The 22331-nt window shown below is 40.8% G+C and overlaps 1 protein-coding gene across 1 annotated transcript in view; it reads left to right on the top strand.

The window, feature by feature from the left end:
- KIF6 (kinesin family member 6) overlaps window positions 1-22331 on the top strand; it is a 286955-nt gene that overhangs the window by 107861 nt on the left and 156763 nt on the right. Inside the window, exon 10 of the mRNA XM_073338562.1 lies at window positions 7143-7246. Coding sequence (XP_073194663.1) covers window positions 7143-7246 — 104 coding nt within the window. The remainder of the gene's footprint in view (window positions 1-7142; window positions 7247-22331) is intronic.

The following is a 22331-nucleotide window of genomic DNA, read 5'->3' as shown; positions in this document are numbered from 1 at the left end:
GACAGTAGCAGGTTCCTGACTGCGTAAGATTTCATTTAAAAAAAACTTAGACAAAACTTAAATGCAAAGAAAGTCCAGCTGCCAGAACAATAACGTTTAAAATTAACATGAAATGGCTTTACAGGTGTTACTTCTACTGGAGTTTTCCAAATGGCTGCCATTGATGTAGTAGCTAAGTCTATGATGTCCAGTAAATACTCTAGCCTGATTGGTTTACTTTCCATATTTCATTGCCAAAATTCCTTTCCACAATAGCACATAGTACTTCTTGTGACATGTTTCAGTGTGCATATTGCACTTCCTGTGTAGTGTGATACAGCATGGCCAGAAGGCAGCAGGAGAGTGATATAGTAGAGATATGTACGTCCCAGGATGAGGAGAAGCCTTATTCCCTGTAGAGGGAAGAAAGCTTTCTATAGATTAATTAAAAGCACATGAAGCCAATTAGAGCACCTGAAGGCAGTCACCTGACAACCCCCCCCTGCTTCAATCAGCCAGGGGAAGGAGATGGAGCAGAGAGCAGTTTGAAGGAGTTGAAGTAGAGGAGAGTTTGGAGAACTGCTGTGGCTGGCTAGAGGACCAAGACCCTAGGTAAAGAGACACCCGGCTTGTGCAGAGAGAGAGAAGGCAGGAAGCCTCACAAGCTGAAGAGCAGGAGAGGGAAGTAGCCCAGGGGAAGGAAGCCCTAGTTCAAGTGGTTTGCCACTATGCTTCTCTGGGTTACTAGTGGGACAGTAGATATCCTAGTTCAGAGACAGGAAACTGTGCCCTGAAAACCCCCCCTCCCCTACCCACAAGAAGAGGAAGCGCGGGACCCATCATAATCGTGCCGGCAATTTGCCACAGTAGCTAAAGTAATTTAACTTTCAGTCCCATGCTTTTCTCTACCTTACCTTTCCCAAGTGTGCTGCAGTTGCCTATGTACTGCTTGCCATGTGCTATTGCTTCTTACTGTTCACAAAGTCAGTATGTGTGAATGCTTGTCTATTTTATATTTCTCTTTATTCTAATTTTGTTTTCATCCATAAGTAATAATTTTCTTATTAAAGATGGTTAGGAAGGATAAAAAAGGGAAGAAAAAATAACATCTGGTAGACACAAGAACATTGATAGGATTTGTGTCAGTGGATACTTTATTGTTTCATATTGATGGCTTGAGATCAGAGAATTCTAAATGTAATCCTCATGTATATATCATCATCTGTCTGCCCTGATTAATAATGGCATAATCTAGTAGGAAGATGGTACACCACATTTAGTACCACAAGCATCCTGACATTTTAGCTGAGAAAAACATCTTAATGCAGACATATTTTCCTGTGGCATTAACATTACCATCTTATCATTTTGATTTAATTTTTTTAGACACAATGTGTCTCTTTATGGTATCTGTTAATGCTGAAACTTTGCATTTAAGCCATGTATACAGTTTTGATCCTTTAGAAGTTCAGTTATATAAATACTACAAGAATAGAATTTACTTTTCTATGCTACAGTTAGTGCTATATAAAACTCCTATCACAGGGAAGTGAGGGTTCTTATAGCCCCTTGCACAGTATAATTATCCAAAAAATCAGAAGTCCTGAGCATCCAGCACCTTCAGTGGGCTCTGCTAGGTGCTCAGTGCTTTTGAAAATTAGGACACTTAGACATCTAAGTAAGGATTTAGGAATCTAACTTTCACCATACATTTTTAAATCTTGGCTGTAAGCTTTAATTATTTTTTTATAATCCATTATTGGGTTTTTTTACTAGCATATTAGAAGTTTAAATATAAGTAAAGTTTTTTCCAGCTATCTGAAATAAGAATTTCAGAGTTAGTTCTCCACTTTTCTGTTATAAAAGCAATTCACTGGGTCTCAGGAGAAAGAACAGTGGACGTGCCATCTACATTTGTCTTGTTTCTTTCAAACACTTGGTCCTTGCACTGGCAGAGATAGCAATGCAAGGTAGAACTCACTATACTTAGGGTGGGCAGAGATGAGAACTTTTACTGAGTTTTAGAAATGAACTATCCTTTCTAAACTTAAATTTGGCTTCCTTTAATCTTGTGTTTTCTGTAACAATAATTATTGATCCATGTTTATTTAGATGGGCTATTTAAAACTTAGAAGCATTCAGCAGAAATGGAAGGGAAAAAGGGTGGCAATAGCTGTCTTAGTGATAAAATAGTTGCGGCTTCATAGCTCTGTAGAAATAAGGTACCCTACTGAGGTGGCATGCTTAATCCAGCGCTTAGTATGATGTAAGGCTTGGAACTGTTTCTTGGAGCAATCTTCACGCAGGTCTGCTGTACTTCTCTCTATCCAGGAAAAGAGGTTCCGTTGCTCCAGTTGCCATTAAGGAAGGAGGAGGAAGACTAAATCGAATAGAAATGGGATTTCTATGATAAAATGTTAGGCAGTAGACCTTGTTCAGCTCCTGAGGGAAGCAGGGAGGATTGAGGAAGAGAGCAGGGGGCTGAGAAGGAAGTTCCAGAAGAGGAGATGAGTAATAATCCACAGTCATAAAGGGAAAGTTTGCCACAAAAAAACTGCTTCCTTTGATGTATGTAACAGAATTAGAATATACACATTTGTCTATTTGACTTGTGGCTACTGTTTCCATTAAAAGATGCTATATGCAACACCCAGATTCACTGCATATTAACTTCATTTGATGAGAAGGTCTGTACTCCTGAAAGTTGGTATATTAGGAAGTAAAATAAAAAGTAATTTTCTGCACTGGTTACATAACCAATAACTTGTTTCCTTTGAAAACTCAGAGAGCATCATTTTAAGGAATGATCAGTTCAATACACTACAGCACATAATAATAGCTGTCTCAGCAAGTGGGCTGCATATTGAACATCAAACGATATTCTCTTCCGACACAGTGCAACATTTGGGTAATGTTACATAAATTTCTCCAGAGGGAGAAAGCTTGGATGCAGTGAGGAAAGAGTGATAGATGTGTTACAGTATATAGAGAACAACAAAGATCTAAGAAGGAATATAAGTTCAGGATAAAATCTCATTGTATTATTTTGATGATATCCAACTACTAGTATTGGAACCCATAATTCTTAGTGGGCATAAAACTGCAGAAATGGAGGCTATCTTTGAAAACTGGACCATTGCTTTTCATCTTTGAAGAACACAGAATTTAAATGATTCTAGTTGAAACTATTTTGGGTCCCTTTTTTGTTCAGCATAACTTCCGTAATCAATTCTTTTTAATACTCTAAAATAATCATTATAATTTCTGAACTCTGACACAGTTAATTTTAATTGTATATTTTGTATTTCTGTGGACCCATAATTGGTTAATTTAAAAAAATGAAGAAAGGGTTTTATATGACATAGGAGGCAGTTGATTTCTCAGGCATGTTTTTTTCTTTTGATTAATGAGTATCCTAACTCTGACTGACATTTACTGTTATCTAACACATTTCAGCCACCACTGTTAATGGGGTTGTGTTTATTTTAACTTGGTCTTAATGTTCAGAGGGGATAGGAGTGATCCTTGCTGGGTCTTCTCACACTTTGCTATAAATTCTTTCTCCCACAACTCCAGCTATTAAAAAAACTTAAAGTGAGAGGCAAGTTGAAGGATAATAAAAGAAGTTTAACATTGCATGAGATGTTTTTTACCATATAGGGTTAAATCCTGCCACACCCTTTTCATGGCCCCAGAAGTCTTACTTGCAGTGAAACACATGCAGGGCCCCCAACATTTACTACATACTGCAGAGCTTTCCTTCCACATGTTCAGTGTGCTGCCATCTGCAAGGTGGTGTTTGGGGAGCAAAGCATAGTTGGACTAGGAAGGGTTAGAAATGGAGTTAGTGGATCTGTGATTTTATGAATCGATTGGCCATTCCCTCCCATGGAGTAAGGGGATAAAGCACAGGAATCATAGAGGCTACATGGTTCCATGACCACACTGTGGCCTAAGGGGATTCCTTGTCCTTCATCACTACCACAGTTATCTTCCCAGTGCACAGCTGTGTGTGCTGGGCTTATGATTTGGCACATAAAATTAAACACCATACTAGTTTCATGATTCATCATCTTTACTGTAAGTGCAGGTCATACAAAGGGAGTGCATAACACCTTAGTGCTACTAAGGTAAGTTTGACCCTGAAATGTATTTTATCCCTCACTAAGGAGAGTTACTGTATGTTTTTCACTGTTTATCTCAGCTAAACTGACCAATAGATGTGGAATCTTTTGATGCCCATTTTCTTCTCTTCTTCTTTAAAGCAGTTTAGCTTTGACTACCTCTGTTTCCAGACAAAAGTAGGATTTAGTTCAAACTAAAAACCAAACGCTGAGCTTCAATTGAATCTAGTATACTGTTGGCACTAATCAAAAAAAGATTAATAGTGAGCTGTAGCTCACGAAAGCTTATGCTCAAATAAATTTGTTCGTCTCTAAGGGCGCCTCAAGTACTCCTTTTCTTTTTTTAGAATAATAGTGTGACGTTCCCCTGGTGTTATCTGGACCTGTGATCTGCTAGATCACTCCAATCTTTGATTCTGGGAGCCAGCCTTACCCTGCTCTGCTCTGAGAACCCCCACTCCTGGGCTGTTCACGCACAGCCTCTAGCGTGTAAGCTGCTACCAGCTATGTGAGTGAGCACTTTTGGCCAGCCTCTGCTTGGACTGTGCAACTGAATGACACTAGTCAATATCTCCGGTCCCAGACACAATCCTAGGAACCTCCGTTTTGCAGTGTCCAGTTATGCCTGCTGGATGCTGCAAGCTTATTTGAGTTCGTCAATTTAACAAAGAATTGATATGCACCAGGCTTGTTATCCCAAGGGGAGTCTCTGACACGCTTCAAACCAAACTCACTGCTTCAGGTAGAATAAACAAACAAATGTATTAACTACAAAAGATAGACTTAGTGATTATAAGTCAAAGCACGACGAGTCAGATTTGGTCAAATGAAATAAAAGTAAAACGCATTCTAAGCTGATCTTAACACTTTCAGTGCCCTTACAAATGTAGATGCTTCTCACCACAGGCTCACTGGTTGCGCTTCAGCCAGGCTCTCCCCTTTGTTCAGCGCTTCAGTCGCTTGGTGGTGATGTCTGTAGAGGGAGGTGGAAGAGACAGGAAGAGCATGGCAAACATCTCTCCCTTTTATCATGTTCTTTCTTCCCTCTTGGCTTTGCCTCCCCGCTTCAGGGTCAGGTGAGCATTACCTCATCGTAGTCCCTGACTGACTAAGGGAAGGGGGGTGACTCACTTGAGAGTTCAACAGATCCTTTGTTGCTGCCTAGGCCAGTGTTCTTTGTTCCTGTGAGACTGGGCTGGGTTTGTCCCATACATGCACTGATGAGGTGTGAACTGCCTCTCTGTTCCTGGAGAGTTTTGCCTGGGCTTGTTTTAAGCCATGAGGACACATTTTCAACCTCATAACTATATGCATGAAATTACAACCTATAACATTACTATAACAACAATGCTCAGTGCATCATGAGCCTTCCTAAGACACCCAACATGACAAACTTTGCATTGGATACTGCACAATCATATTATAAGGATGAACATGGGGGTGCAGGGTGTTCCCTATGAGATAAAGAGTGTCACAAATAGTATTTTATAATTATGGTTATTTGGTTATTTTTAACACTGTTTTTAAAAAATCAACATTTTACTCCTACCCTGTAGATTGCATTTCAAATATAGATCAGATAAATGTTAATCATTGTAACATTTGAAATCGCTAACTAAAGGTTCAGAGTCAGCTGCACACACTGCCTTTTTATACTTCCAGCCTAAATTTTCACTTTAAAGTCTGTACCAAGTACTGGATCAGTATCAGAAAGTAACAGTAGAGTAACCAGTCCTAATATCAGATTAAAAATCCTGACATGCCAATGGGAATACAGTACATTTATGGTGGTAATCAGAGAGTTTGTAATGAGACATTTATCAGCATATTTAATTCTCATATAAAATACTTTGTTGAGTTGCAGTAAAACTTCCAAAGTACCTATGGTCCCAGTTATGTAAACATTAAAAAAAACTTTCAACAGTATTTTAGTTATTTTTAAAAAAATCAGAAATGCAGGAAATTCAAAGTTACAGTTAAATTTATGGTTAAGAAATCCATATATCTGAAAGGATTTTAATGCATGATTAGAACACCCAAAGAATCTTAACTGTAGGAGCATATACAATCAGATATGTTTAATTTTGCCTGAAATCCATGCCATGTAACATTTGAAAGGGCTGCCTTTTTAAAGCTATTGTATGTGGAATCAAGGCCTTCATATTTATTAAGGGTTTTGAAAAATAATGTACTTTTGATATTTCTCTAGCCCATCATAAGATGTTAATTCATTTAAAAGGGCCAAATCCGGAGAGGTGCCAAGTACCTGCTGTTCATATTTTAGTCAAGGGGAGTTGCAGGAGGTCAGCACCTCACAGGATTTATTCCTAGGAGGATATTGTATTGCCAGAAGTCTCCTCATACAAACTTTCTGTTTTAAAGCAATGAGATTCAGGTTCCAATAGTGACAAAATTAGGAAACACAATATAGATATTCAGATCACCTCCTCAATTACTTCTACTTATTAATGTGGTTTAATTACTTCTCATTATGTTGATTCATAATACTTGCTGGTTATTGGCTGTATATGAATGAAGCACAGTGTACCTTTATATTGGAGAACATTGATTTTTATATTTTAAAAAACTTCTACATTAAAAATTTAGTTTTCATTTAGAAACTTATTTTGCTAAAGAAGAAAAAAATGATCCAGCTTTGGGGTGTGGTTGTCCAATCTTTTACTCTTTTTGGCAAAGATACAATAACAAGTAAAAGTAATGTCATAAAATTCTCTTCCACTCCAATGACAAATTATTTTTCTTATATATAATCTTTTAAAATCATGCTGTACATCCATGTCTTCTAACACATACAATTTACTGAATTTGGAAGGCTTTTTCCATTTTTATAAATGGAAAAGACAAGTGGAATATATTTAGTCATTTTGGCCTATTTGAAAAAAAGGAAATTGTAAAATGAGAGTGAAAAAAAACCACACACAATGTAATGTTCTATTGATCTCAGGTTTCTAATGCAAAGATCATGGTCTACCCATTAATCAGAAGGTGATGCTTGTTTTATTGCCTTGCCATTTGTAGATGATTATCCAGCTGAAGAAGGTGATCCAGGAACTGAAGGATGAGCTGGCCATGGTAACTGGGGAGCAAAGAACAGAAGAACTCACACAAGAAGAGCTACTTCAGTAATGCTTAATATTTTCTTTTTCTACATTCACAGTGAAAGTTTTTGTTACCTTCTCTGTTGGCATAATGAAGTCCAAGTGACCTCAAAGCGTTAAATTCCCTGGAGACAATAATAAAGTGCAGTTAGGCGCCAGGTTAGAGTGACAACTTTCCATGAAAAGCTGTGCTAGGCTGCTGGCAGTGTTTTCATAGCCTCAGCTTTGAGAAAATAAAGAAAAGAGAATGTGAAGGATGGGAATATCCATCAGATCCCAGCTGAGAACTGTTGTATAATAATGCAAAGTAAAAAAAACCCAAACACTCTCAATACTGGATGTAAGTTCTGAAAAGAATTCAAGAACCGTCCTTTCTGTTGAGAAGTATCTTGCTGCAGTGTGTTTGTCCAGTATCAAAGAAAACTTGCACTACTAATACGTAAAAAGAAAAGGAGTACTCGTGGCACCTTAGAGACTAACAAATTTATTTGAGCATAAGCTTTCATGAGCTGGAGCTGGAGCTCACGAAAGCTCATGCTCAAATAAATTTGTTAGTCTCTAAGGTGCCACGAGTACTCCTTTTCTTTTTGCGAATACAGACTAACACGGCTGCTACTCTGATACTAATACATAGTACATCTGTGCCTTAAAAGCCAAACATTTAGAATTTTATCAAGCATAGTATTCAAAGAGCATGTTTAATACATATAAGTGTTTTGGGAGCATATAACTTTGCTGTAATAAAACAGTAGAACATAATGTAAGGTAGTTCTGTGCCTGGTCTAGAAATATAGTCTGGAGCCGCTATACTCTATTCCAGTGTTTCTCAACCAGGGGTACGCATACCTTGAGGGTTATGCAGAAGTCTTCCAGGAGATTCATCAACTCACCTACATATTTGCCTAGTTTTACAATAGGCTACATAAAAAGCACTAGAAAAGTCAGTACAAACTAAAATTTCATAGACTATGACAGGTGTAGGCAACCTATGGCACGCGAACTGACTTTCAGTGGCACTCTCACTGCCCGGGTCCCGGGGTCCCAGGGTTTCTGCTGCTGGCCTGGGATACCATCTGCCGGCCCCCTGCCAGCTGGGGTTCCATCCACCAGCCCTGCTAAGCCCGCTGACGGCTCCCGCTCCTGGCCACCAGTCCCAGGGGCTCCACTGTCGGCCTGGGGTACCGGCTGCCGGCCCCACTCAGCCCACTGCCGGCCCCAGGTCCCAGCCCCCAGTCCGGGGGGCTCTGCTGCCGGCCTGGGTTCCCGGACACCAGCCCGGGGCTCTGCAACCACCCCCAGCTGTGGCCCACTGGCCCCAGCCTGGGGCAGTGAGGGGTGCAGACAGGGGCAAGAGGGGCGCAGCTCAGCACCCCCACCTTAAAAATTGTTCTAGCGCCACTATACTGGGATATTTTTAAGTCCTGATTTGCTGCTTACATCACCATCATGCCACGTGGAACAGCGCACTGCGTTTGACGCTGAGATTAGAATGTACGTGCAAGTACTGGAATCAGAATTTTCTGACAGATTTCAAGATTTCCAGTGATTTGGCCCAATGCTTTCTGTTCTAATTAAACCTGAAAAGTTCAATGAAAGCGACTTGGATTTGTCTGTATTTCAGTGGATGGGTGCTGAAGATTTTGAAATGCAGCTCATTCAGTTAAAAAGTTCAGAATTGTAGGCATCAAAGTTTGGAGATCTGTGGAGTGCACTTGAAGCTACCGAGAGAGAACATGGGGCCTCTATTCTGACCTGCTGGACGTCCCTGCCAGTGAAATATAACCGTTTGAAGAAAATTGCATTTGCAATGCTTTCAGCATTTGGATCCACATACCTGTGTGAACAGGTATTTTCACACATGAAATCTGTCCTCTGTCCCTCTCAGAGCTGGTTAACAACTGATCACTCAGAAGCCTGTGTGCCATTTAAAGTATCCAAATACGTGCAAGACACTGGAAAACTCAGCAAGGAAAAGCAAGGACCAGGATCACACTAAACTGATAAGATCTGCATTTTAATTTAATTTTAAATGAAGCTTCTTAAATATTTTAAAAACCTTATTTACTTTTCGTACAACAATAGTTTAGTTATATATTATAGACTTATTGAAAGAGACCTTCTAAAAACATTAAAAGGAATTACTGGCTTACAAAACCTTAAATTAGAGTGCATAAATGAAGACTCGGCACATCACTTCTGAAGGATTGCCGACCCCTGGACTATGACATGTTTATACTGCTCTATATACTGTACACTGAAATGTAATTATAATGTTTATATTCCAATTGATTCATAATTATATGGTAAAAATGAGCAATTAAGCAATTTTTCAGTAATAGTGTACTGTGATACTTTTGTATTCATATGTCTGATTTTGTAAGCAAGTAGTTTTAAGTGAGGTGAAACCTTGGGGTATGCAAGACAAATCAGACTCCTGAAAGGGGTACAGTAGTCTGGAAATGTTGAGAGCCATTGCTCTATTCCCAGCTTTGATAATGACTATCTATGTGGCTTTGGGCAACTCACTTAATTTCTCTATGCCTCATCTGTAAAAAGAAATTAATACCCATCTTACAAAGTGTCGAGAGGATTAATTAATTATTTAACAGTGAAGTGATTTGATGTTAAATGTTAAATATTTATTACTATTAATATGTAATTAGTACTAAACTCATCCAAAGAAGGATTAGCAGTACTAACAATCTCCATTCAGGAGCAATGGCAAATTTTAGTGGCTTGAACCCTCACCAGAGACATTAATGTGCATTTTGTGGTTGGGTTAGCAATTTTAAAAAAAAACGAAAACTTCAGTCGGTGTGTGTATTGAGGATGAGGAACCAGACAGAAATCTGTAAATGTTAAATCTTGCAAAGTAGATCTGAACCATTCCCAACATGGGCAATTATATTCTGCCTACTTAAAATGTCTCTGCAGTTTTTACTAGATTGTTAATGTATCATTCTGCCAAAAAAAAATGGGAGGTATCCCTTTCCCAACATGATCTGTGCCCCCAAATACCTTAGAAGCTAATATCAGATATGACATAATGAGGAAGTAATAAGATAGTAGGGTTGAAAGACAGGGTTAACATCTGTTGGATACTGTGGTTATTCAAAAAGTGCTAATGGCCAGCATAGTGGAGTAAAGAACTTTTTGTTTGTTAATAGAAGACAGGAATTTCTTTGTTGGCTAATTTCTTGTTGGCATCACAGAAGTGAGTCTTGAAGAAGCTGAATAAAGGAGTCATCTTGTCTACATGTTGACTTTAAAGATTTAAATTTTCTCACTTTTGTCCTTGGGGTCTGTTTTTAGATTCCTTATTAGTTTATGGTTTTTGACATTTGGTAGAATATGACTTGCATGAGAAAACACCAAAATGTTCTTTGTTTGGCAACATTTTGGTATCAAGTAGACATGTGAAATGTTACATGCATTACATCAATTTTTCACTCTCGGCTTGTCTGCTAAAGGGTTTTTGTCGTGTTCTGTGATGCTGATTCTTTTAATTGTTTTTGAGGTCATGATCACAAATCCCAATTATTGAGATTTCCTGCCTCTGCTATCCTCTTCCCCAAGGTTGACTGTCAGGTATGGTGGTACAATATGGTAGTTGTGTGCATCTGGAAAACCTACTTTAAGCAATGTGTGAATACAAATGCACAAGTTTTGAAGGACATGAATTGAAAGAAATTAAGTGTTGTTCTGTTATGTCATTGCTTTTTATCTTAACCCTACAAGGCAGTGGTTCCCCAACTTGTTCCACCGCTTGTGCAGGGAAAGCCCCTGGCAGGCCAAGCCGGTTTGTTTACCTGCCGCATCCGCAGGTTCGGCCAACAGCCGCTCCCAGTGGCCCTGGTTCGCTGCTCCAGTCCAACGGGAGCTGCTGGAAGCAGCGGCCAGTACGTCCTTCGGCCCACGCTGCTTCCAACAGCTCCCATTGGCCAGGAACAGCGAACCGCGGCCAGTGGGAGCTGCGATTGGCCGAACCTGCGGATGCGGCGTGTAAACAAACCGGCCCGGCCTGCCAGGGGCTTTCCCTGCACAAGCGGCGGAACAAGTTTGGGAACCACTGCTATAAGGTATACAAAAGCAGTCCGTTCTGACTTCTCAGAAAAGGTAACATGGCTGCCTCTGAAAGGAGTGGCACGGAATTTCTCATTCTAATCCTTTCAGAGCAAAGTAGGGAGACGATTGTCTGCCATTAATGAACACTGAGTGGCATAAAGCAAAACTCTGAGCAGGACCTTACTTGTATTAAGACAATTCCATTTTTGGAGTATAGACCATAAAATTCTACATTCTCTTAACTTGGTCTTTTAGTTACAATTAGCTCAGAGTTGTGCAATGTGGATATTTGCCTTTTTAAAAATTATTCTTTGATGGAACTAAGAGCTTTGTAATTAAGATAGAGAGCCAAACTTAAGTCCCAATGACTGAGATACAAGACATTTCCTGGCGGTTAATAATCAACAAGGAATGCCTCTGGCCATTAACCCCAGCGAGACATTAACCCCAAAGAATTGCCTTGTTCCAAGGTCATTTACTGCTATTACACACCAAAAATGGCAAACAAAAATAGACATATAGGGTTTTTTTTAATGGTTAATGTCGTTTCAAAGGGTATGTAAAAGGCATTGCTAGAGAATTGATTCCCTGTACACAAGCAAGTCAAATTGCTTGAATCTCAACATTCCATTCAGTTTATAATGATAATAAACCCAAGTTTGGATGATTAAAGTGGGAAAAGTTTCTAATGTCAGGATCTAGTTATTTGTTTAGTTTGTGTGTTTTTCCACATACACTCTGTAGCAAAACAGCTGGAAGTGAACTAAACAGCCAAATGAAAGTTTATAAAGCTTGTGCTTTAGTGAAAATGACTTTCTGTATTTGTTTGAACTTCTACACATTTCTTCTGTTTGTTCTGATAAAATAATAAGTGTAAATAATTGGAGACTATTTAGTATATATTACACTGTAGGAAATAAAATTCTTTAAAAACATATATTGTGAAAAAGATGCAACTGAACTGTATTTGCAGAATATATAGTTGCATAGCCAGTCATGAGTGTAACTATATCTGCAGGTACATGAACACCAAGAAGTGGCATTTAAGAGTACAGCCCTCATTTAGTGTCTATCTGCCCAATACTGCAAACCTCTACTCACAGGATTAATCCCATTTATTGAGACTATCCACATGAGAAGGACTGCTCACATGAGAGAAAGTTTGCAGGAACAACCGTAAACTAGGGAACAAATATAAGTGGACAGTCCTATAGGGGGGTGGCAGCATCATGATCTGCTATTGAGTGTGTGACTGTGAAACCTCTTGTTATAAATTTGGATCAGGTTCTCCTACATTTTAATCTAAATAGGATTACTTAATAGGTTAGGAATGGGGAAGATAGTTATGACATACAGTAGAGGAGAAGAGATGCTGGCCCCACAATATGCCATCATTTTTATGACTGACTTAGAACAACACTTGCTCAGCTCTTGTCCCCTAATGCCCCTACTCTACTTGCGCTATATTGATGACATCTTCATCATCTGGACCCATGGAAAAGAAGCCCTTGAGGAATTCCACCAGGATTTCAACAATTTCCATCCCACCATCAACCTCAGCCTGGACCAGTCCACACAAGAGACCCACTTCCTGGACACTACAGTGCTAATAAGAGATGGTCACATAAACACCACCCTATACCGGAAATCTACTGACCGCTATTCCTACCTGCATGCCTCCAGCTTTCACCCAGACCACACCACACGATCCATTGTCGATAGCCAAGCTCTACGATACAACTGCATTTGCTCCAACCCCTCAGACAGAGACAAACGCCTACAAGATCTCTATCAAGCATTCTTACAACTATAATACCCATCTGCTGAAGTGAAGAAACAGATTGACAGAGCCAGAAGAGTACCCAGAAGTCACCTACTACAGGACAGGCCCAACAAAGAAAATAACAGGCCACTAGCCGTCACCTTCAGCCCCCAACCAAAACCTCTTCAACGCATCATTAAGGATCTACAACCTATCCTGAAGGACGACCCATCGCTTTCACAAATTTTGGGAGACAGGCCAGTCCTTGCCTACAGACAGCCCCCCAACTGGAAGCAAATACTCACCAGAAACCACACACCACACAACAGAACCACTAACCCAGGAACCTATCCTTGCAACAAAGCCCATTGCCAACTGTATCCACATATCTATTCAGGGGACACCATCATAGGGCCTAATCACATCAGCCACACAATCAGAGGCTCGTTCACCTGCACATCTACCAATGGATATATGCCATCATGTGCCAGCAATGCCCCTCTGCCATGTAATTGATCAAACTGGACAGTCTCTACGTAAAAGAATAAATGGACACAAATCAGATGTCAAGAATTATAACATTCATAAACTAGTTGGAGAACACTTCAATCTCTCTGGTCACTCGATTTCTAATTTAAAAGTGGCAATTCTTCAACAAAAAGACTTCAGAAACAGACTCCAACGAGAGACTGCTGAATTGGAATTAATTTTCAAATTGGATACAATTAACTTAGGCTTGAATAGAGACTGGGAGTGGTTGAGTCATTACACAAAGTAAAACTATTTCCCCTTGTTTATTCCCGCTCCCCCCCACACACACTGTTCCTCAGACATTCTTGTTAACTGCTGGAAATGGCCCACCTTGATTATCACTACAAAGTGTTTTCTTCCCCCCCCCCACTCTCCTGCTGGTAATAGCTCATCTTAAGTGATCACTCTCTGTACAGTGTGCATGATAAACACGCATTTTTTCATGTTCTGTGAGTATATAAATCTCCTCCCTGTATTTTCCATTGAATGCATCCGATGAAGTGAGCTGTAGCTCACGAAAGCTTATGCTCAAATAAATTGGTTAGTCTCTAAGGTGCCACAAGTACTCCTTTTCTTTTTGCGAATACAGACTAACACGGCTGCTACTCTGAAACCTGTATATAGGCTGATACAGCATGCAGAGTTGCCCGTAATTAGGAGTCACCTTACAATAATGGCTCTCAGAGGCACAATGAATAATTCTTTTAGAATAGCGGCAGCCTGTTTGGCCTAAAACATTAGGAATCTCTGCCAGACTAGCATTTCTTGTTAGATGTGGCTACTTATCCTATCAAAGGAAATTATAACTAACATCTACTGTGGAGTGCGGATTTATTTGCAAATTTCTACTGTGTTAACACATCTTCCATTGACCTTTAATGATCTGTATCTAAACTATATATTTTGAAATATTCAGAGTATTTGTAGTTCTTTTCCTTCAAAATTCTTAAACTTTAATAGAAGTCTTTCTGTGGTCTTTCCTTAAGGTTTATGTAGTATATTATAAATCAGGAGCAGGTATTTAACTAGAGAAGTGAATAACAAATTTGTCCTGGACATATTTAGACCTTCATATTTTAGCAGTTTCATTGCGTTCCTTCGCCTAAATTTAGGGAAGACCAAAATAAAATTAGATTTTTAAAGGCATTCTGTACTATGTGGTGTAATCAATTTATTATTAGTTTGGTGCTTACAGATACCCAAAAGAAACATTCAAGTACAAAATACCTGAGCTAAAATCTTTCAAGCACTAACCAAGTACTTCATTTGCTATCTTTGTATAATTGTTTATTTCAGTTAGGCTCTTTTCAGTAGAGGAGGGATACAAAAATGTAGCTAGGGCCTGTGGAGAAGCCATGGAGCTCAGAGCCAGGAATAGTTTTCTAATCTAATCAAATTTATAATGTGTCCATGACCATGTATCTTAGCACTAACAAAAATTAAATAAGCATCCAAATAATCAGAAAGATTGTATTCTCTCTCTTTCTCATTAACGGGGTGCACATGGAAAGTGGTGATACTACTTCTCTACCTCTTTACTTCTCCCCTCTTCTCAAGACTAATCAGTAAAATGGGCATAGTGATACTTCTGACTGTTGTCTCCTAGGTTTGCTGTAGGAATTAATTAGTTAATATTCGAGTGTTCTGAAAATATAATTAGCTATACTGTATAACTATTACATTTCATATTACTTGATTCATTACTTTCTGCCAGTAGGCCCAACTGAAGTCAATGGACTATTCACCTGAGTAAAATGAGTAGTGTTTGGCCCAGTACGTGAAAATGTTTCTGTAGCTGGTTCTTTCATTTACTATTTTTATTCAAATAGAGGGAGGATCTTCCAGTTGTTTTTTTAATTAGTGGAAAGGAAAAAAATATCTCTGAGGGAGGCCACATAATGCTACATTGTCACATTGTTTTCACAACATTCAAAACAAAATGAAAAACAAATGAGTTTGACTCTTCTAGTGTATAGTGCATTATTACACAGCACAGGTCTTGAGAATAAAGCTACAACTGCCTCTGGAATTGTAAGCTTAAATTCTATCTTGTGTAGGTAGCATTTACCTTATTTCTTTATATTTAGGGTTGTATTATTTTTATACTTGGTTAAACATGTGAGAGTTCTGCTGCTCTCATTTAGTTTATTTAAATATATAATATTATCTTCTGCTAGATTGCCTGGTTCAGAATGGAGTTCATAAAATGCTCTCAAAATAGGAGTTGCTTCCTTTGAATCTCACAATCCGCTTCCTTAACTATAATGGGCCGATCCTTAAATGTTCCTTGGAGCTAGAGAATTAGTTCCTTGTTTAGAAAAAATTATTGGAACCCTTTGCACACTTGAAAAAACATGTATAAAATAGCATCATGAGTACACCCACTAGAAGGTAATTGTATACTCACAGGTTTCTGTAATATAATTTTAAATTTAAAAAAAGTTGCATTTAAATGGAATCCTTCTCCTTTTTTCTGTAAGTAGCATGCCTGAAATAAAAGGGAGAGGCCTTTTTGTTTGAATGATGTCGGTATAATTTCTTTCTCCAAGTGAGCTCACTAGCAACCTAAGCTTTATGCCCAGAAAATCAGGATTTCAAATCAAAACGTTTGTGTTCCATAGCACCCACGCTTCCAGAATCCATGCCAGTTGGAACTCTCTACACCCAGGACTGGAAATGCTGGCCTAGCACTTCAGTCTATTAATAACTTTAACTTACTTCTTTCAGGTGCACACACTATTGCAAGACCTTTTTATTTTTAACTTAATCAATTATTGTTCATCTTTTTCAAGTGCTGGACTTGTCATTAGTCCCTTCTGGCTTTTATTTTCCCAATTCAACATTTTGACATCTTTATGCTAGCACAGTACTAACAGTATTGCACTGTGTGATAAAACATGGAGCTTTAACAGTCACACAAGGCTTAAGATGGTACACAAACAATGCAGATAGTATTTTCATTCACAAAAAGGGTAATGGAGATCAAGAGCTCATATTGGCTTATATCGAGTCCATATCAACTGCGAGGTGGAGGGGACAAAGGGTATAATTACCTTGTCTCATATCAAGACAGCTATGAAAGGTCAGAATAACAATGTGCAAAAAAATCTTTACCATATTTTCCCCTGACTGTAACTGAGTGCATAACAGGCTGGTGACATAGCTCTAGGTGTGCAGGAGCTCTGTACTTCCACAAAATTATCCTTGAAAGCTGCATCAGTTTGATGGACAGATTAATTTATATTAGTTTCATACTGCAGCCCTTCACTGTGGTATCTGAGCACCTACATTTAAAATGGCCAGTACATAAGAATAGAAATACGGCAATTCTGGGTCAGACTAATGGTCCATCTACCTCAGTAGCCTGTCTTCCAACAGTGACCAATGCCAGCTGTTTCAGAGGGAATAAACAGAACAGGGCAGTTATCGACTCCAAGTTTCTAGCAGTTAGAGGCTTAGGATACCCAGCACATGAGGTTGCATCCCTGACCATCTTGACTAATAACCATTGATGGACCTATCCTCCATGAACCTGTCTAATGCTTTTTTGAACCCAGTTATACTTTTGGCCTTCACAACATCCCCTGGTAATGAGATCCACAGGCTGTCTATGCATTGTGTTAAGTAGTACTTCCTTTTGTTTGTTTTAAACCTGCTACCTATTAATTTAATTGGGTGACCCATGGTTCTTGTGTTATGTGAAGTGGTAAATAACACTTACTTCCTTATTCACTTTCTCCACACCATTTCTGATTTTTTAGACCTCTGTCATATCCCCCGTACTCTTCTCTTTTCCAAGGTGAATTATCCCAGTCGTTTTAGTCTCTCCTCATATGGAAGCTGTTCCATACCTCTGATCATTTTTGTTGCCCTTCTCTGTACCTTTTCCAACTCTAATATATCTTTTTTGAGATAGGGCGACCAGAGCTGTACACAGTATTCAAGGTATGGGCTTACTAGGGATTGCATGATTATATTTTCTGTCTTATTATCTATCCTTTTCCTAATGGCTCCTAAATTCTGTTCACTTTTTTGACTGATGCTGAACACTGAGTGGATGTTTTCAAAGAACTATCCATAATGACTCCAAGATCTCTTTAGTGGCAACAGCTAATTTAGTCATTGAGGTGTGTGTCTTTTTCAGAGGTAAAAACATTTCAGAAAAATGAAAGCTTTTCTTTTATGGTGAACTGACTTTTTAAAGAGTGTTGGAATGCATGTTAGTGAAGAAAGTGTTACTAATGTGTTTTCCCTGAAATGCTGACATTTCTGAAATGACTGTTTTCAAAGCTGCTTCAAACAATATGTGAGCTTGGTACAAAATGGACTAAAGAACAGTTTTTAATAATGTAACTTATTTCTCGTATGATCAGCAGGGCAAAAAACTGAGTTCTGCTTAATTTCTGTAGATTAAATATATGCTTGGTTTTATTTTAATAGTGTAAAAAATAAAAGAACAGTTTGTTTTTCAGATATGGACACCTAAGAAAAATGGAGAAATTCAGATGCTTAAATTAGAATTTACACATCAAAGTGCCTGTTTGATTGTCCAGTTGTGGGATTTGGACATATATTATTTCTTTTAAATGATTGTTCTACTCTGAACAGCAGTTGTGTAAGAAAATGCCATTTTTACTCATCAGTTCCACTCTCTAGGTGTCAAATCTGCTGCTTCAGTGACTAAGATTTTTACTGGTTTTTACTCCTGTTAGCTCTGTAGAATCAGGGAGTATGTCTACGCTTGAAACAGCTGTGCTGCTGTAGCGCTTTATTGTAGACACTTACAATGGAAGGGGTTCTTCTATCACTGTAGTGAGTACACCTGCCTGAAACGCAGCAGTTAAGTCAATGGAAGGATTCTTCCATCGACCTAGCTCTGTCTACACCAGTCAACCTACAACATTTATGATCATCAACTTAGGGCCATATAAGTTAGGTACGTAAGTGCAACATCCTGTTGACAGTTGATGGGATTTAGACACCTAAGTGCTTAAATAATTTTTGAAAATGAGATTAAAGCTCCTAAATCAGTTAGGTGTTGAAACACTGAGCAAAACAATGCCAAATACCTTTTAAAATCTGGGCCTAAGTCTTATTGACTTTCACTGTAGTTTTATTGACTTAGGCCTGGTCTACAGTACACGGTTATTTTGGAATTAGACAAGTTACCTTGAAATAAAACTGGTTCCGTCCACATGACCAAACCAGCTTTTTCGATTTAAAGGGCTCTTTATTCCGATTTCTGTACTTCACCTCGGCAAGTGGAGTAGCGCTAAAATCGAGATTGCAGTTCCGGGTTACAGGTACTGTGGACACAATTCAACAATATTGGCCTCCGGGAGCAATCCCAGAATGCTCCCTTGTGACTGCTCTGGACAACACTCTGAACTCCGATGCACTAGCCAGGTAGGCAGTAAAAGCCCCGGGAACTTTTGAATTTCCTGTTTGGTCACCATCAGCACAAGTGACCCTCAGCACAGTCCACCATCATAGGCGACCATGCAGAGTCCACCATCTCAAGAGAACACACAGTCCTGGATTCGCAGATGAGCTCCAGCATGGTCCAAATGGGAGGTACTGGATTTCATTGCATGTTGGGGAGGCGAATCTGTTATGGCAGAACTGCGTTCCAAAAAAAGGAATGCAAATATGTACGCTAAAGTCTCCAGGGCCATGACGGAAAGAGGCTACTCCAGGGACACAGAACAGTGTCGTACAAAAATCAAGGCGCTCAGGCAAGCGTACCAAAAAGCCAGGGAGGCAAATGGGCGCTCTAGGTCACAGCCCCATACATGCTGCTTCTACCGTGACCTGCATGCAATTATGGGGGGTGACGACACCACTACCCCACCACTGTCCGTGGACACGTGAAAGGGGGGAGTAAGATGGAGCGAGGAGGATGAGTTTTTGGAGGACGAAGAGGAGGAGGACAGTGCACAGGTGGCAAGGGGGGAATCTGTTTTTCCCCCCTAGCCAGGAATTCTTCTTAATGCTGGAGCCAATAGCCTCCCCCTACTTCCAAAGCATGCTCCTGGACCATGACCCTGGAGAAGGCACTTCTGGTGAGTGAAAGCTCGATCAGACCCACGCGGTGGGGGGTGGGGGGAAACCCAGCAGCGCTGGGCTCTTCGCATTTAGTTTAAAGGGCTCATCCCTGCTCAGAGCCTCATCGGAGCCACGTGGTGTCGGGGGGGGGAGGGGAAGGGTGTTGTGTGAAGCGATCATCCCAGAGAGCCCGCAGGCTGCCTGCAAGCTGAATTCTGTTGCCTGGCCGCTGCCTGCAAGCTGAATTCTGTTGCCTGGCCACATGTGTTGGCTTACTCACATCAAAGTGGCAGGCACTTCAGAACATGTGTTGTGTACTATGAATTGCCTGTTTCACTGACGAACAGTGTCCACTTTGTTCTCTAAAATGTATCTTTTAAAATACTACCCTCCCTTTTTCTCCTCCTGCTGCAGGTGCAAATGTTTCAATGTGGCCCCTATCTACTCCATCCCAGAGGCTGGTCCAGATTAGAAGGCAGAAAAAACTCGGGACGACATGTTTGCTGAGCTCATACAGTCCTCCCGCACTGACAGGACCCAGTTGAATGCGTGGAGGCAAACAATTGCGGAGTCGCATAAAGAGTTACATGAATACGAAGAGAGGAGGGACGTGCACAATGAGAGCAGGCAGGATGCTATGGTCAAGCTCATGGGGGAGCAAACTGACATGCTCCGCTGTATGGTGGTTCTAATACGGGAAAGGCAGCAAGACTACAGACTGCTGCTGCAGCCCCTGAACAACCGCCCTCCCTCCTCCCCAAGTTCCATAGCCTCCTCACCCAGACGTCCAAGAACACGGGGGGGGGGGGGGGAGTGGCTACGGGGACCCACACAGTCAACCCCAGAGGATTGCACAAGCAGCAGAAAGCTCACATATCCTGAATTTTGATTTGGTTTCTGGACTTGTCCTTCCCTCCTCCTCCATGCCCCAACCCAATATCCCAACTCCCCCGTCTAGCTTCTGAGTTCTCTCAGTGTTTTGTGCAACAAATAATAAAGAATGGTTTTTAAACAATTGTGACTTTACTTCCTTCTATACATATATAGGGGCGGGTAACTTTAAGAGAAACAAACACAACTCTCACACTGTACCCTGGCCAGTCATGAAACTGGCTTTCAAAACTTCTCTGATGTGCAGCGCTCCCTGCTGCACGCTTCTAATTGCCCTGTTGTCTGGCTGTGCGAAACTGGCTGCCAAGCGAATTGCCTCAACCTCCCACCCACGATAAATGTCTCCCCCTTACTCTCACAGATATTGTGGTGCACACAGCAAGCAGCAATAACAATGGGCATATTGGTTGTGCTGAGATCTAACCAAGTCAGCAAACTGCGCCAGCGTGCTTTCAAACATCCAAAAGCACATTCTACCACCATTCTACACTTGCTCAGCCTATAGTTGAACTGCTCCTTACTACTGTACAGGGTGCCTGTGTAAGGCTTCATAAGCTATGGCATTAAGGGGTAGGCTGGATCCCTGAGGATAACTTAGGCATTTCAACATCCCCAACAGTAATATTCTGGTCTGGGAAGTAAGTTCCTTCCTGCGGCTATTCAAACAGACCAGAGTTCCTGAAGATGCGAGTGTCATGCACCTTTCCCGGCCATCCCACCTTGATGTCGGTGAAACGTCCCTTGTGATCCACCTGTGCTTGCAGCACCATGGAAAAGTACCCCTTGCAGTTTATGTACTGGCCGCCCCAGTGTTCCGGGGCCAAGATAGGGATATGTGTTCCGTCTATTGCCCCGTTGCAGCTAGGGAACCCCAGCGCATTAAAGCCATTCACAATGGTCTGCACATTTCCCAAAGTCACTACCCTTGATAGCAGCTGGTCAATGATTGCGTTGGCTACTTGCAGCACAGCAGCCCCCACCATAGATTTCCCCACTCCAAACTGATTCCTGACTGTCTGGTAGCTGTTGGGTGTTGCAAGCTTCCACAGGGCTATGGCCACTCGCTCCTCACCTGTGAGGGCTGCTCTCATTTTGGTGTCTTTGCGCTTCAGGGCAGGGGACAGCAAGTCACAAAGTTCCATGAAAGTGGAAAGTTTCTCAGCTACTGGGAATCATCCCAAACCTGCAACACTGTGCGGTCCCACCAGTCTGTGCTTGTTTCCCGGGCCCAGAATCGGCGTTCCACAGCATGAACCTGGCCCAACTGCACCATGATCTCCCAATCGCCACATGCTGTGCCATCTGTGTCCATGTCCCCATCAGTATAGTAATCACGCTGTTGTCGCTTCCTCGCCCGGTTTTGCAGGTACTGCACATACTGTTGGATAATGCGTGAGGTATTTACAATGGTCAAAACTGCAGCGGAGATCTGATCGGGCTCCATGGCTATGGCGCCTGCATGGGTAATCCTGGAAAAAGGGCACGAAATGTAGGAGAGCAGAGTGGCAGTGGAAGCTGTGCTGTTTGGTTCACGGTAGCTGAACAAAGGCTGAAAATGGTTGTCTTCTGTGGCTTTCACAGAGGTGGGAGCCCAGGACAGACAACATGGAGAAGCTCAGAAGTGTGGCAATAGCGGGAGAGCAGAGTTGGTGGCGGAAACTGTGCTGCTCGGCTCACGATGGCCGAGCAGAGCTGGCAGCGGAAGCGTTCGATGACGAAGAGAAAGAGTAGATAGTAGAGATTACATAGGAAAATAAAAGGAAATAAGAGGTGGATTCATAGTAGCAGGAGAGCAGCAGTGCACCGTCTGCTGAA

The sequence above is a fragment of the Lepidochelys kempii genome, chromosome 3 (genome assembly GCF_965140265.1).
Source record: "Lepidochelys kempii isolate rLepKem1 chromosome 3, rLepKem1.hap2, whole genome shotgun sequence".
NCBI lineage: Eukaryota > Metazoa > Chordata > Testudines > Cheloniidae > Lepidochelys > Lepidochelys kempii.
Note: the sequence above shows the minus strand (reverse complement) of the source record. Positions and strands in the feature narration are given on the sequence as shown.